The sequence below is a fragment of the Antrostomus carolinensis genome, unplaced genomic scaffold (genome assembly GCF_000700745.2).
Source record: "Antrostomus carolinensis isolate BGI_N321 unplaced genomic scaffold, ASM70074v2 scaffold45486, whole genome shotgun sequence".
NCBI classification, from domain to species: Eukaryota; Metazoa; Chordata; class Aves; order Caprimulgiformes; family Caprimulgidae; genus Antrostomus; species Antrostomus carolinensis.
The window spans coordinates 37,264-54,733 of NW_010324785.1; the positions used below are offsets into that span (position 1 = coordinate 37,264).

The 17,470-nt window shown below is 34.2% G+C and overlaps 1 protein-coding gene across 1 annotated transcript in view; it reads right to left on the reverse strand.

The window, feature by feature from the left end:
- DPY19L3 (dpy-19 like C-mannosyltransferase 3) overlaps nucleotides 1-16,946 on the reverse strand; it is a 32,514-nt gene extending 15,568 nt beyond the window's left edge. Inside the window, exons 1-11 of the mRNA XM_010171022.1 lie at nucleotides 16,844-16,946; nucleotides 15,300-15,433; nucleotides 8,947-9,037; nucleotides 7,991-8,112; nucleotides 7,644-7,789; nucleotides 5,853-5,976; nucleotides 5,216-5,350; nucleotides 3,397-3,528; nucleotides 2,217-2,318; nucleotides 1,341-1,414; nucleotides 936-1,094 (exon numbers count right to left, since the gene is read on the reverse strand). Of these exons, the coding sequence (XP_010169324.1) occupies nucleotides 936-1,094; nucleotides 1,341-1,414; nucleotides 2,217-2,318; nucleotides 3,397-3,528; nucleotides 5,216-5,350; nucleotides 5,853-5,976; nucleotides 7,644-7,789; nucleotides 7,991-8,112; nucleotides 8,947-9,037; nucleotides 15,300-15,433; nucleotides 16,844-16,946 (1,322 nt within the window). The remainder of the gene's footprint in view (nucleotides 1-935; nucleotides 1,095-1,340; nucleotides 1,415-2,216; nucleotides 2,319-3,396; nucleotides 3,529-5,215; nucleotides 5,351-5,852; nucleotides 5,977-7,643; nucleotides 7,790-7,990; nucleotides 8,113-8,946; nucleotides 9,038-15,299; nucleotides 15,434-16,843) is intronic.
- Nucleotides 16,947-17,470: the final 524 nt, after the last annotated feature.

A 17,470-nucleotide genomic window follows, 5' to 3' on the forward strand; every position in this document is an offset into this window, starting at 1 on the left:
AAGTGAGAAAACTGAGCAGTGTTAAAAATTAGGGTAATATTTGGGATTACCTTTATGATGACAGAAAATAAGGGTTGCAGAGTCTTTTGTTTGTTTTTGAAATGGATTGATGCAGTAAGTTTTTTAAGAGGCTGCTTGAGTAGTACCAAAATGCCTTACAGATATGACTTCGCAATTATCGTAACATAGTTTCAGAATGTCTTAGATCATCTCCTTCTCCCTCCCCCTTTTATCCTGTTTTCCATAAAATCTATGATGAGTGGCATTAGTTACGTGATACTCCTTGAATTTTTGCTTAAGTTTTTTATCATCCCTTCTACCTTTTGCTCAGGTTGTAAATGTAAAACTCTATAATGATTTTTTTTTAATAGCAGTTCAGTACTCATTTTCTTCTAGTGTTCTGTAAATACCTCCAAATCAAACAGATTAGCTATGGGAACTGGCAGAAGAGATACACAGTTGTAGTCTACCACTCCTGCTTTTTCACACAGATCACAGGAAGTTCAGCACAGACTATCCTTGCTCATTTCTGAGCAGTTTGAGGCTACCACCAGGGAAATATTTGATTGGGAGTGCTTTGTACAGGGAAAATGGGATGAACTAAAGAAACTAACATTGTTTTCTATAAAGACACCCTTCCCCTGCTTCCCCTCCCCAAAAAAACCCTCAAGCAACCCTATACATACTGCAAAACTTCAAAAGCAAACAAAAGAGCTTGAAGGAATCTAGGGAAGAAGTCTCGTTACATCCTTTATGTTTTTAGATTTAATAGGAAGTTACTTATTCTGCCTGATCTCTCTCTATTATAAGTCCTACTGTTTCCTTAGTACCAAGCATACCATACTGTATGCTGCTGTATTCAACTGTCAGCTCCTTAGCCTGTTGAAGAATAGAAAAATTATAAAAATGTGAATTGTTTTAAAAATATATTTTACCTGAGGTTCCAAAAGGCAACAATGATAGCTGCTACTGTCATAAAGAAGAGAACAAATAGGTAGACGTAAAAAAGTAATGTATCCGAGAGTCTTGAAAAAGTATTTAATGGTAGTAAACCAAAAGCTTCTTCACAAAGATACAGGTTAGCATCAAAATCTCTGAAGAAAAAAGAATAATCCTTGTCATAATGTATTTCATAACTTGATGTCAAAAAGGACCACATTTTCCTTTTCTTTCCCGAGAAATTATAAAGCCACATTTGTGCAGATTATCATGAAGGAAAATATATGACATAAACATAAGTTAAAAGTCCATGATTTATCACCAAGATTTTAGATGAGAACAACCTGCAGGTTTCACTTAATGAAGTAATATAAAAAACCAAAATTGCAGCTAAAACATACCTTGTTGCCCCAAATCCAAATTTTGCTTTCAGGAATTTGAATATATGTTCATCTGACTCAAGATTAAGAATTTTCTACAAAGGAAAGGAAATCATACTTTAATTATTTAAAAAAAAAAAAAGCTTCATACAGTAAACAATTTTTTTAATAATTTAAATGAAACTGTAAAGCAACACAAGCTTAGTGAGATAGGGTGCTTTGCAATCAAATAAGCATTCTCTTTGTAATTATGGTCCTGTGGTCCAAAGGGCAAGTTACTTACTTTTTAGAATATCTATTAGTATTAGTTTCTTATTTACAGATAAAGATTATCCAGGACAAGTTGGTTCTAGCTGTATTTTTTATTTCAATGACTTATCATATCTTACTGTGATACTTTTAATTTCCCAATGTACTCAATTTTAATCTGTTGATATAGATCTCTTGAAGAGACTGAAACTCAAAACCAGAAAAAGTGTTACTCTCACTAATGTCTGCAGACATCTCTGTGCACAAGAAGCAACTGAAGTATGGTATGGTCTCTACCAATTTTATAGCAAGTACTCATTTGTAACTGTATTCAATGAAAAACTTTGCAAATGTTCAGCAGTATCAGAGTGCAGTATAAATCTACACTTGTTATAAAATTACAGGTGACCTTCAAGTTACAAATATACATTTGATTACTCGGTGTTAATTTATGAAGCTTTAAGAATTCTTTAAAATCTATACACCAAACAGATTAGTGAAATGGTTTTTCTTTTCTAAAACGCAGTCTCTGAAGTGCAGTGAAATCTCGTTGCAATTTTTATTGAATGATATTACTGTAGATGGTTAACAAATAGCTCTTAACATAATACATTTTGTAAGTGTCTATATTAAAAATTATTTGCTTACCTTGATGAATTTATTAATTAGGAGAGTCAAGCACAAGACTAATAGTACATGGAGGATAAGTTTCCCAAGCCTATTAACCAAGCCGCCCTTTTTTAGGTTTTTCTAGAAAGGAGAAAATAATAGTATTTCAGTAATTGTCTTTTTTTTTTTTTTTTTACGTATTTGGAACAAAAGCAACACAGACTATTTGAAATAGCTTATCTGCTAGGCCTGATCAGGATCGAATTTGTATTAGGTTCATCTAAGTAAAAACGTATACATAACTAAGTATCCAAAATAAAGAGGTATTTCTTGCACAAAACTGAAGGGACAATACCATAAAAGCTCCCCAGGGTATAGATCTGGCAGACTTTCTAACTAGCCAAACAGCCTTCCTTCAGCGGTGGCCCCCAGTGGAGCTGTGGTTGTGTTCCAAGATTCCCCTCATTTCAACAGTAATAGCAATTGTGTGCCTTTTGAAATAGCTATTCATTAGACCTTCCACCTAAATGTGGCAAAGGCGTCTTCTGGCCCTAACTGTTTGTTGATAGGATTTTGAGCCATTTTCCAGTTCAAAGCTCCAGATCTGAGAATGGTTCTTCAACTGCTCATGGGCAACTTGGAATAGGTGCAGACATTGTCTAACTATAAAAAATACAGTCCTAATTTTAAAAGGTCACATGTGAGAGACAGCAGGGATGGCCCTGTAAGTTCATGTATTCTGTTTAGAGGCTGTCATCAATGCCAGTTTCAGAAAAAGGAGAACTGTAAATACAGGAAAAAAATTATAATATTTGAAAGAAACAACAGATTTCCATAAGCTGAATTTGACATGTACCTAGTTCTCACAGAATATTTTGTTGGAGGCAGATCCTTAAATTCAACACAAATCCTGCTGAAACAGGTGTAAAGTCCATTTATGCAATTTTTTTTCAGGATGAAACTGCATATCCACAATCATATATGTTAACAGCAACCACAGAATTACGGTGTCTGATGTGCTTGGTTATGCTGTAGTTAATGTAATTGAATTCATTATTTGATCACACAATGTTTTTGTTGCTTTATGGTACAGTAATTCCTCTAATTAGTATCAGTAATTTAATATTATAATGCTTATAAATTACTTGTGCTTTTATATCTATCTATCTATCTATCTCACACTCTTTATTTAGTACTACAAAAATATTTAGGTACCTACCTGGATTGTTCTTGCTATCAAGACAGAAGTATTAAAACTTAAAAGTAATGATCCAAGAATCATAGAATTAAAGAACTGTAGCACACAGACTAGCAGTAATCCAGAAATCTGAATGATATACAGCCACGTAACCTGTAACAATAATGAGATTTTTATGCTTACAAAACTTTACAGTCATAGCTGCTTTTCTTTGAATATGGTTTATAATTTATTTCAACATCAATTACTTTTTTAAAAAAATGTATCACCTTCCACTAATTATTACACTTAAAGCCATTACTATATCCTTTCTATATTTATGGGATGAACCAGAGAGGTTAATATTTTATATTTTAGACCTAGGCAAGTCTGATGCTATAATAAAGCAGATAAGTTAAAACAATTGCAGAGTGAGGAAAATATTAACTACTTAATATTTGGAAGTTGTTTTGTATTTTTAGTCAAAGAAGTGTTACTGTAGCCTCTCTATTATCTCTATGATGAAAAAGTTATGGTTCAGTGCAGGTCAGCAACCAAACTTCAGAAGATTTCTCTAACTTGTTGAGCTATGCTAAACTATTATGAATGTTCAGCTGAACGCAAACGCTAAAAACCAGCTGATTTTTCTGATACAGTGGTACCAAACCATAAATTTTACCCGACACAAAGATCCTGAGTTCAGTCTTGTATTACAGCAGTGGTGTAAGTCAGTATCAAATGGCCCAACAAACTCCAACAGTTTTAAGTAGTGCTTTTTGGAAAATTATTATGGAGTAAGAGTGGTGCAGTAAGTCTATTTTAGTATAATTCAGGATGAAGCTGGTAATTTGTAAGCTTTTAAGGTAGCTGATTAGTCCCATTAATTGCTAACTTCAGCTTACATTTGCAGATACAATGAAGAGTTTAGAAACTGTTAAATAAACCACACTTATTTTAATAGGCAGCCATCATATCAATTTTAATGTTATCAAGTTAAATTAATACAATCACTAATAGTCAAGTCTGCTTCAAATTTAAAATTAAATTAATATGAGTTACTCTTCATCCTACTGTAGCTTCCCTTAAAGAAAAGTTAGAACCTTTATCAAGCTTTCACAAGGGCTAAAATAATCTCAGTAGAATTTAACAGCCACACTGAATTGAAAGACGTTTTCATCCTCTACAGTATATTTCTATTTCCTAAGATTGAGTGTAAAGGATCTCTTATCTTCTAAGTAACACTTGTTTTACTTTTTGGCTCATCCCATTCAGCAACAAAGCAGTGACAATGTTGTTATTTTGTGGTGAATTTCAGTGTAAAAAGATAACTGCCTCTCTTGAGCAATCTGGTCTATCTCCTTCCTTCTCTTTGTGGTACAGTGCCTACACCTAACTTTCAAACAAGGAGGTAAAATACTTGAGGCAAAGTTCATACATTGGCATGACTTCAGCTTAGGGATAGATTTCTTGTGCTTTTTTTTTTTTCTTTTTCTGGCCACTTCAGAGGATGTGCTTAAGCTGTGGTGTTAGATCAACTATTATGATAGTGTTTAAAAGCAATTCCTTAATAGCATCAAACATAGCTGTATCTAAACAAACCTAGACAAAAATGAAACAACAGAAGTGAATTACATACAATAAAATAAAATCAGCTGGAAAAAAACAGAAATAGTGTTATTTTGATTATTCATTTTTACACTTGGAGGATATACACTGTGATTACTTAAAAACACAAAGCAGCACAGTGTACAATCCATATTACTTTGGGCATCCAGGCCACTGACTAGTAAAATACCTCCAAAAACTGTCAGCTTTATGATAAAAATGAAAAAAATGTGGTTATTTCTAAACAAATTCTTACCTTTACTGTGGGAAGCATGTCAAAGCAGTCCAGTATGAATAATGCCAATGCTTGTATCAGCATCATAAACTGATTAAACTGCCAAGTCAGGCTAAAGAGAAACGTTGCTATGAATACAACCACAAGTGTCAATCTCTGGAAGGAGGGAACAAAGTTTTATTTAACTTTATAATTTCATTCATTAAAAAACAAAACAAACAAAACCCCAACAAAAACAATGAAAACCCAACTTAATTTGGTTTTCTTTTAAAACCATTTTAAAAAACTAATAAGAATTTTCTAACTGCAGTAACTGCTTGGAGGATAATGAAGATTTTTTGAGAGTTACAGGTTCTTGTATAAATGTCTGTATTTTACCAGTGTAACACCACTTGCAAAAAAATGGTGAGACCTCAGATAGTTTCAGCTCATAGATTAACATGCAGTGTCTGTTCTACTGTGCTATAAATAGCAGTTATTTGATCAAACTGAGGAGTAATAACTTAAGAACTGTTTGTCAGAAAACCCCTGTATCATCAATCTGCTTTTGTTCTTGCAGATCAGGACAACCTCTTAAATTTGTAAAACAAATTAAGACAAAATCCTGAAACCTTGTGTTTTACAAGCTTTTCTCCTGCCCACTCTGTGTTATACTCACTTCTTGAACAGGCTGTAAATGAGTTCTGAGCAGGTATGTGATGGCTGCTATCTGAACAGCAAAGAATGGTAGTGCCCAGTTTTCTCTTAAAGGAATGGTGAATTCTACTCTTGTAGTATCTATTCTGTACAAACAAACAGAGTTTCATAAATTTAAAACAAATAAAACACCAACTCGGTGACAGAGAGGTTGCAGTGATAGGCATCTTTGTGGTATTTTAACTACTTATTGATAAAAATGGAGGCTCTACACTCTAGTTCCCCCAATGTGCCTGGCTCTAAAAAACATCATGAAGGTTGTGCAAGTCATCCACTGTTTCTGTACCTCTAATGTTGTACTTTAGCTTCACTTACTGTTAAAAAACTTATGCTATGGATTAAATCTTACTTATGAAGCACAGCTTGGTTAATTTAAAAATGAAAAAACAAACTCCAAAACAAAACCACTTCCAAAATCCAGCATACGGAGTTTTCACACCACAGGTAATTTTACTTCATTTTTTGCTTCGCAAAAAGCACGTACAAGAATAAATAGGTATTAATTTCTTCATTGTGATCCCAGTGCATTGGATTTGAACACTGCTAAACTGGTTAGGAATTTCCGGTCATTTTCTGAATGTTCTAACATGAAAAGTGTGTGATGTAAGTTAGTAAAACTTCCCCAAAGGGCAGTCATTTACAAAACCTGAATTAAAAGTTAAAACCAAAAAATAATTCCCTTTTTCCCTTGTGTAGAGAAAATGTTTGCTAAAAAGGAAAGTAAGCAACGCATCTGAGACATGCTTGGCTGGATGAAAAAAATGTCTAAAATGGACTTATTCTTAGTAGCCTCAATGTACTTCATCAGGACAGAAAGTCTTTATCCAAACGAATTCCAAGTATTTATTCTATTTGCACAAAGGATAACACACTTCCACTGTTCATGAATTATTAGAAAGATGGATAAAACTAATCTGCTCCAAGTATTCTGTAAATGGAAAAGATGACCCCATGAAATAAACATGTGAACTACTGCACATTGCATATATTTTTTAATTACTTTCATCTTTGCAGAAAGAAACATTTTACCACTATATACCTATAATTATTCTGCAGTGGACATGCTTGTGGATAAACTTTTTTACAGCTGCTGATTAGCATATCAAACAGTTTTGATAGAACTGACACTGTACTTTTATTTTCTTGATTAATTTACAGGTAACAGCCTATGTCACTAGTCTTAGCTTCACGGCAGCAGCTTACTGCTGGCATAAAGCCAGTTCTTTAGTTCTTTTCTCCAAACTGGGAATTCTTCAAGTGATAAAGCATTAGAACAGCTCAATTATCATCTTTTTTCTCTGACTCTTAGTGCAGGAGATGTCTACAGGAACAAGGGAACAGAGAAGCTGAACTTCTGATTGTTGAGGGAATCCCTGGAGGTTGGGTGTGGGGCAGTGAGAAGAGACCTCAAGGGCATACATATATGCAAGTGTCTTTAACACTTAAGGGATCCTATGCTGGAGAAGACAGGGTATCTAGACGCATCTGAAAGAGGCAGTCCACTTTCAGAGACTATTTTAGGCCAAAATTTTCTACTCAAACTTCTCGAAACTTTAAAAACCTAGTATGCAATGTCAGCTCATTTACGATTATTTTCTAATTATTTAAACAGTTTCTTTCATTTTCTGGCAAATCTGGAGAGAGGCATTATAGTCTCACTTTTTGCCCAGTTTTTCATGTATTTGAAGGTTTCATGCCTTACCTTTGAAATGAGGTACAATTTTAGAAAGATTGAATGTTTAATCTCACTTACCTGTTTGTAATATACCAGCAAGCTGCCAACAACCCTGAAAGCCATGTTCCACTAAGAAGCCAGCTTGTTACATACAGAGCAATGACATAAACTGCCTGAAGTCCAAACAAAGTGTAGATATAAAAATAAACGGGCTCTAGGTATTGCTGTAAAACACAAGGAATACTAATGTTGACATAAAACACTCATGTGGGGGGCTATACTTAATAAGAATTAGGTTTTGCTTTTACAAATTAAAAAGGTATCGGGAATATTTCTAATTAGAAAATAACTAAAAAGGGGAGCTACGATTCACTGCGCAATCTTCATAATGCACTTACAATCTAAAGCCATAAATAAACGCCTACCTGAATTGGAAGAATCCTATACAGAATGCTGAGAAACACCTCCTGGTAAACATTCATTCTTTCAAGTATGTTAATTGTCCTCACAGATTCAGTTTTATTGTCATATACTAAACCATGTAAACCTTAACGATAAAGAGAAATTGAAATAGGAGATTGTCATTTTCCCCCTCCATCTTCATTTGAACAGTGAATAACTTTTTCAAAGCTATTTTAGGATCTCTCATCAAAAACTGCAAACTTTGAGTTAATGATTCAGACCATATTACCTCTGAATCAACATGACCTTCTGAGGTCTTCAGTTTCCCTGCTTCAAATGTGACTCAGAGTGCTAATTCAAGTACTACATAAATAGTAATGTATGAAACATTTATTTTTATGCTCACATGCCTAACATAGAATCTGTGGTACCTACTGGATCTTGAGAACCACTCTTGTCGCTACTTTGAACACAGGTGATGTTAATATTTACAAACATGTAGTATAAGCAGACTTGCTAGTTAAGTATCTAGAAAACATCAGACTGCCAGAGAAAACCCCATCATTGTATAAGATTTCTTTGAAAGCTGATCATTGTGTCACTTACTGTCCAGGCATACCCAACAAATTGCCCCTTGCCACAAACAGCTTATAATTAAAATTAAAGAACAAAAATGAAAGTAATATACTGATTAACCCAGCAAGGCTGAACCCTTAACAGATAGGAAAGCTGTCCCTCAAAGTGATTGCATTCATCAGAATGTGAAGGTGTGGCACAGTAACCACTGTATAATTGTGAGATTTATTATGTTCATAACTTAGTGTCTCCCTGGAGCACAAACAGAGTAAGTTTGTCTCCAGTACAATCGTTATACTCTTTCACAGTTATGGTATTCCTTGTTCTCAACTAGATTTGGAAAAAATATTCAAAATAGTCAGCTGGCAACATGAAGTAAAACTTACTTTACAGTTTACAATACCTTGCTGGATGGAAGCAGCCTGAATCATCTGTTTGTAGTAAGAATAATAAAGTCCACATTCTGTTCTGAATGAAATTTCTCTTTCGACTTCCTGCAAGTGAAAGTTCAATAGTAAATTCACTTTCCATTTGCTTTTCACAATCATATGAAGCTGCCTTCAACTCAAATTCTTGCTGCACCAGAGAAACTGACCTATGCAGTGGCTTCTGTCTTTGGGTTTGTGCATTCTATGCAACTGAGTTCAAATAAAGGTAAAATACATGAACAAATTAGAGAGGAAATGGCTGAGGTGTCAACGCCTCTGTTAACGGGGGAGATGTATACGCCTTTTGTGATTCTGACATGCTGGTTGGAAACATTTTGGATCTTTTACTAATTTTTGTAATATTAAATGTTTAGATAGGTGCAGGGGCCAACAGCTGGACTTTAAAACAGCATATGCTTGCTCCATGCATTCAACCTTTTCTTCCAGATGTAGATATCCCATAGTGTTCCAGGGCTTTGCCACTTTAAGGCTTAATTAATTCAGTGTGTGATACTTGGGACTGCACCATAATACCACTCTGATGTTTCAGCTGGCAGGGTACGCTGCTGCCCACTTGCTAAATGCTGTTTCTTGCAGTAAGCCAGCTGTTCATCACCCTCATACTTAACAGGTTAAAGGAAAAGCAATCTTTATTTGTTTTTAGGTGTAGGTAAAGTTGTTATTTTTATTTTTAAAATAGGCATATTTAAACTAGGTACACTTCAAACTATGCCTCTTTCTTGGCTGATATTGCAGCAACTGGAGTCTAGTACGATATGAAAGCTCTCCTGGAGCAAACTGCTCTCAGTACAGGATCTTTGCTTTGGAATTCACCTCCTTTTGTTAACTCATTAGTTGTGAAGACCTAATAAAATTTAACAAATTCAAAGCCTTGGGCAACCACATTTAAACAAAATAAGACTGCATGAACAACCAATCTGAAGAGAAACATTAGGCTTCTTATACAAAATTGGTTTATTATTAATGATATTTTTAGTAGTTATATAAAATCATCCCAGCAAATATCTCTCATAAGCAGTAAATTAGAAAATGTTTATATTCAGATTTGAAAATCTAATGAGATTCCTGTATGTGGTGTATGCAAGTCACTAAGAAATTTAAGTGAGATTTCTAAAAATAATCTTATTAATTCAGCTTTCTTTACAAAAGAACATTACTGAAATAGAATATTACTGTTTTCTGAGATTTTTATTAATGTGATTCTGGTGAATGCAACCTTGCATAGAATCCCAAGACTTTCATCTTTCTTATACAGTCCCATCTCTTTTGCTGGAACAGAATCAATACTATTTCAGAGTTAACATAAAGCTAGATAAAAACCCATGTTCCTCCCTCCTCTACTGCCCAGTATAGAATTTTACGCCAAAACACATTTTATTGAAGTCGACTGTTGACAAAAGAAACCAATATTAGTTCCACTCTGAGAAAAACCAACAGATAAAAACGCATCTGATTCAGTGTAAGTTCACAATTAAACTCTCCAGCTGCTCTATGACATACAAATCATTATAATACCAGCAGCAGAAACTGACATTGGCACTAAATACTAAAAGCTACACGCTTAGCAAAATGAGAATGCTGGATTTTGAACTAGCTGTAGTTTCAAATTCATCAGTGCTGAAAAGTCTTCTAATACCAAAAAGTGTCTGATTTTAAGTGCTCACTTAAAAAAAAAAACAACCCAAAAAAACCCAACAACAAAAAAGAAGGAATGTTAACATTTGCAATTTATTGAGGGGGAGAGAGAAGTCACAGAGGGGGATCTAATTACCAAAAATGCACTCAAACATGATTAATTTGTAATCCTGGCACCAGCTGTATTCAACCAAATGCTATACTTTATGAGACAAACACTAGTGAGTTTTACATCTGTTTCATGCTAAGATAACATCTGTTTTATTCACTCACAATACTTTTCCAGTTCTGCAGCAATTTATACTTTTCCTAGTATTCCATGTCAATAAAAACATGCAGACTTATGGGTAAGCATTATAAGAGCTCATGTTTATCTTTCTGCAAATTCAATTTGAGAGTCTTTAACGAAGAAGTTATCACTGTTCCAAGGGAAAAAAAAAGAACACTATCCTCCAGGATACATACAGAGTTGCATATGAATTCAATTTATGCAAATGTATCCCAATAATATTAAGCACTCAAAACAGAATACAAAGGACTTCCTCCCAAGGGCAGTGCAAATCCTAGATCTTAGGTTTCCTCAAACTCCCTAACCAAGTCACTCAGAATACTGAGTAAGCAACCAAAGTCCAAGTTGAGTTTTTCTGTAAACAAAGAGCATAAGCAAAGTTCCAATTACTTTGCTTTTTGAAAAAGCTAAAACATTATTTGTGTTATTGAAAATATTTTCTAGTTATTCAATTTAAGAACAGAAAGATCTGAAACCTGACTCAACCTCACAAGTGTAAACTCAACACACAGCTGCTATCAATCTTCCCAGTTGAGAGTTGTGCCTTCAGCAAAGGTATTTACCCCTTGTAAATGGTCTCTTGGCTGGTTAACCTCATGCCCACCTGTTAGAATAGCATGGTTCCTACTCAGATCAGACTTTTGATCCAGAGTAAAACTACCCATAACAACTCAACAGGTACTTCTTTAGAAAAGTACCATCAAAGTACTGGACTGTCCTCCTTCTTTTCATGGATTACACATTCACTTTGTAGAGTTCTAATTAGCTGGCTACCTGTTTCCCCACTTTTTTTCACCTTTCTTTTACATTCATAATGTAAAAAGGGAAAACATAAGTACTTCAGAGAAGGAATCCCAGTATTCTTACCCCACACGTCTGAAAGATTTAACATTTTTTTATTCCTGACTTCTTGCAAGCAGCAATTTTATTAAAGGAAAATTCAATAATGGTAATCTAAATGCTTACTCTAAAGGGATGAAGAACAAATGAAAGCTCTGAAATTTACCTGTTAAAGTATTAATTTGCCATATGGCCTTGGCTCGTTCCTGTTCAAAGTTTCTTCAGAGTTTGCATTTGAACAAGCATTACAACTGCTGACAGGAGAGGTGATGCATTTCTCCACCGCCCTGCCCCATTTTGTTGTTTTCATAGTAGATCCTGTTCCCAAAAGACACTGTACCTGAGGAGCAGTCATTAAACTGCTATGGAAAACCACTGAAAACAGACTAGCCATTTTATGTGTGTATTTTCACTAGAAAGTTTTCACAAAACCGAGAAAGGACTTTTGGGTAAGAGATCTGTTTTGGCTTTCACCATCGTAAACAGAAATCTTTATTGTTTTATTGTACATGAGAAGAGAGTAAAACTTTTTTCTTCAAACTTGTTTGGCCAAGATAAGTGATTATAACCTTCTGTGGTTGTAACAAGGGAAGTGTTTACACTTCCCTGCTGGAAGTGTAAACAAACACAGCTTCTCACTACATGATATAGTATTCTGCATTCTCACTTTCTTTTTGTTGTTCTTTGAGGAAGTCTTGGAATAAAAAAAAGAATACCAATCGTGTACCTCTTTCATAGCAGGAACCACTCTCCAAGATCTGCATTTTCAGTTTTTCTGACAAGAAACAATTTTACATCTTTCTCCAATGACCATGGCAGATTTATAATAGCAAATAAGAAGAACAAGATTCACAGATACTGCAGCAGCTGAAATCAATGCACCATTGAAAACCACGTTCAAATAGAACAAAACAGTGTAATAACCACAGAACAGTTTTTCTAGTTGGGTGAACCACTGCTGGAAGACACCCAAAACTGAACTGGCTTTCTATGAATTGCAACTGAAATTACAGAGAGGCAATCACTACAAGTGTAGATGCAAGTTGTGACTTCAATTACTTATAAGTTAAGAATCCTGACTTTGCGTAATGAGCTCCTTTTACTTTCCATTTTTAGGGTTGAATACAATTGGCAAACTGCACCATTTTGTAACTGTGCAATCATGGTGTTCATCTATCAATGGGTTCTTCAAAACAAAAGACTAATTTTAGCTTATTGGAAGAAAGGAATAAAGTTCAGGGGGATAGTATGTTGTTATATAATTTTTATATCAGACTTCAGTAACATAAAATCCCCAAATTTGCACTGTTTACAGCCAATTCAGAGTGACTGAAGTTACTAATTTAAAATTATGGAAATAGTGTAACTGATTTAGAATTTCTTTTCTATGTTTTAGAGTAGTGGTGCTGCACTACTATGCTTCATAGACATGGGGATTAATGAAAAACTGGATGTCTATTAGTATTGTACTCATTTATTCTATATGTAATGTTTAATAAAAATAAAATAAACCAAAATAACCCCTGCACTTCATTAAGCAAGGCATGCAATAATTGTGTGCCAAGGATTAGACTACAGTCCTCCCTTCTGAGAATTCAGGCTGGGGTATGCATAAAAATAAAACTTACTCTTACAAAATTTTTTGAAAATTCAGTTAATATATGCAAAAATATATGCTTTGGTCAAACTACAAAATGTTAGAGAAAAAGCAAATTTGATCAGACCTGACTCATCCCCAGCCTTGTTTCTATTTGTCAATAAACTGCAAGGGATACAACCTGTTTGCTCTCAAGCTGTAGTAAATAATTTGAGAACAAATCTTCAGAAGTACTTTTCACCTTCCTTGGGACCTAAGTGTTTACAAAATAAATTGCATTTTTCTGATCAATCATGTTAGAGCTATAGCCTTCTATTTGGGAAGATATCCTTAGAAATAATATGAGAGTGTGTACATGAAAAACACAAACAGTAAATGCTCACTGAACACATGGCTCCAAAAAAAGCAGGAGTATGTATGAAGCCTAATCACTTTGGGCTCTGTGTTACAACTGATTTATTTTATTTCTAATACATGAAATCTCATTAAAGCTCTTCCTGTTGTTATCAGTTTAAAATTAGCACTATAGCCACATGCATTCACTGGTGGAGTTCACATCTTACTGACAGAGGTACAACGTGAGATCAGAGAATATCTGCACCTCTTTCTCCTTTAACCTGCTGTTAGATGAACTTAATGCTTTTTAGAATCTTTCCATCAAATTGCTAAAATTGCTCATATTCCAACATTACTATTTATCATATCAACTCCATAGGATGAAATGAGAGCTACAGAGACAACAGAACCCAGACTAAAAATATTGAGAGGGTTTTATTTCAGTTTTGATATCTAATGGCATTCTAGTGTATTTCAAATGGAAATAATTATCAAATAAAACGAGCATTTCATCTACCGAGGGGCAACTTAATTGCAACTCTAGACTTGCCTCACAGTAAACTTTGTGTCCCTCTGTATCAGTTCAACAGAATAAAAATACTGTATCTGTTATGTCCATTGCCACAAGTCCATGCCTGTTTGTACTTCAAAATATACAACACTTTTGCCATTAATCAATACTTGCTTTTAAATGAAAAGGCGAACCTAAAGGTGTACCTTCAAAGAAAGATGAGAGTGGATACAAAACAGTATTCTATGTATAATACAACAGCAATTGTTTCAGTAAGTGCCAACTATTTTTATTACAGGAATATAAATGTTTCTGGGACAGAAAAAGTCCATAGTATAGGAAAGACATACTGCAATGTGAGCATTATAATTAAATACACGTACTCTTTCGATAACGTAATACGTAGACCTAACAGAGTGAATTTTAGGCATCTGAAAGGAAAATGACTCACCTGTTTCTTTTCTCTGCTTAAATTTAGATATGTGTACAGCTGCATTATTTTCCCATGCAATAATTCTAGGAAAAAACTAGTTAGTCCTGGATCTTGGGAATGGTTGGTTTTACATTGGTGAATGTCTGCAATATGTTTTGATGTTTGCACATTTAGAACAACATTCTATAAAATTAATATTGAATGCTAAGAGGCTGTGTCTAAACTGTACTACGATGTTACAGTATAAATACAATTAAGAAAGGTGTGCCAGGATTTTCCATATTGTTTATTTTAACTGGTTTTTGTTTGGTTTTGGATTGCTTTGGATAAAAGAAAGATGATTATAGAGCAACATATAGTAGATTGTTGAAATTCTACTCTGGGTAATGATCAATGGTTGGAAGAACCATAGCTACAACTCAGGCAGGAGCTGTGTAGCAATGCTTTTAGAGAAAAACTGGGGAAAGGTATTTATAGAAATGATAAAGTATTTAAAAAATGTTGGGAAGGGAAGCACAGCTTTTTTAAAAATTACATTTAAAAAAACCGAAATAAGTCTGGTTTTGAGCAAGTTACAAGAAAAATACATAAATAAATGAAATTTAAACTAACAGTCATACTAATGCTCCATGAAAACACTGATGCAACTATGGAAATGACTGTTACCTTAATATTGGAAAACCACAGGTCATTTTCATGTAGTGTAGCAACATAAACAGAAGTAAGAAGTCCAAGAGAGATGGCAACAATTCCACCAACAGTTACTGACAGTATGTTCCACAGCTTTCCACCTGCATCATCTTGGAAGAAAAAAAATTCACTCTGTAATTGCAAAACACATAATTCAACTTAAAGGAATTTTGGAAACTCATTTTTACATTGCCTGTGCTAGTACAGCTTACATTCTGTAGGTAGCAGGACACTTGGTTTTAAGAGATATTTATGGAGATGTGGTTTTTATTTTCTCATACAGCAAACTCAGGGTATTTCCTTTACATTCAAAGTGAAATAAGGTGTGCCTTGAATGGTAAAATGTAGTTATAGTTTAAGAACACCATGATCCTATACAAATCTAGATAAATACCAGATCTAATTTGTAAATCTAAATTGAAATATCCTCCAGGGTAACTTTTTTAATTAAGGCAATGCAGGATGACTGTTAGGCCACAAAGTAAGAAATTAAAATCTTCACATGTTTTAAAACAGCTGCCTGGCTTTTTTGGCATTTGTTTTTGTAAAAAATAACACTGAAGGTTCAGAAGTCTCAGTAAATACCCACAAAGAGACTGAACAGCGGCCAAAGCAGCCTTGGATAATGGTGTCATGCTTTGAATTGCAGATGACCTCCTGTTGACACTAGAATGAGATTATAGATGGAATGATGTGAAAGAAAGGTTGCATTTCTAGGTACCTTAATCTCTTTATTGCACACTTATGTTCCTGGTTTATTAGGGTTTGTTTGGGGTTTTTTTTAATGTTGATATAAGGCTTAGTATGGATCTTAGTGATCTGGAATTATATCTTTGAAAGGGCTATTTCATACTGTGTGTGATGTCTACATAATGGGTACCAAATATGCAGTTCAACAGAACTGAGGACTGGGCTGGATGAGAACTATGATCACTTTCCCATTTTGTATATAGCCTAAATGTACTTGTGTGGAAACAACAATGTAACTTTCCTTTCATCTACCCAAACTGTATATATAGAAACATCTGGAATTTAGATCAAAACATCCCTTAAAATAAGTTAATTAAAAAAAACGCAACCAAACTCAACAAACTTTGCCAACTCTAAAGTTATAATTCCAAACAAAAATGTTGTCAGTATTTCATTACTTAAACAGATCCTCAAATTAAGACACTTAATGTCTCTCTTTTAAATTTTCCTAGCTAGTCTGTCCTATAGTCAAAAAGCAAGGTTTTGCAGTTAAATTCAGATTTCATATGCAATCTTCTTATATTTAAGTACAACTCATCAGAGTTCTTCAAATCCTTTCATGTTTCCAATGATTTGAACTGGGATTCATTTAAGAACCTATGATGGCTATATGAAATCTGATAGCATGTCACTGATACTAAATTGAAAGAAAATGTTCTCACCAATTTAAATTAGGATTTTTAAAAAAGCTCTAACCTGTGCTAAGGATAGATACCAAAAGCTAAACACTACTAAAAAGCCATAATGTTACAATCCTTTTCATTACCCACCAGACAGAATTTTCCCATCAGGCTTCACATTCTTTTCCTCTGAAGGCTGATCTTCAGCTGCTTCTGTGCCTTTTCCAGCCCTTCTCTGTCTTATGGTTGTCATGATGCCAGTCACTTTAATTCATTATTCTTCAGTCTGACTCCTAAATGGACACATACAAGCAATGCATCTTCCTACCCAAACATTCACTTAATACTGTATGAAACATCTGAAAACAGAACCATATTTTACTGCCAACAGAGACTCTGACTTACAGAATTATACTGTAGTTGAAGTGTATCTTACAAAAATGCAAGATTTTTAAAATTTGTACAACTTAAAAGTGCAAATGAAAGTACAGAAAAAAGTATCTTAAATTTGTAAAGACTTAAATTCTCAGTTTTACATACACTTGAACAGGTTTTCAGAACAATTCATTATTTTGACTGTCCTCACTCTTGGCCCTTGACTCAAAATGCACATCGGACTCCAACATCTTTGAAAAAAATGTAAGCCTTTCAAGAGAATAATTAGTCCTTTTAGGGTATTTTAGTTGAGTACCTAAAATAGAAAGCCAGTTGTTTAAATCTTAGCTTTCAGGCAATCCTGAAAAAGGGGGCTGTAACATGCAAAAATGAAGCCAGACA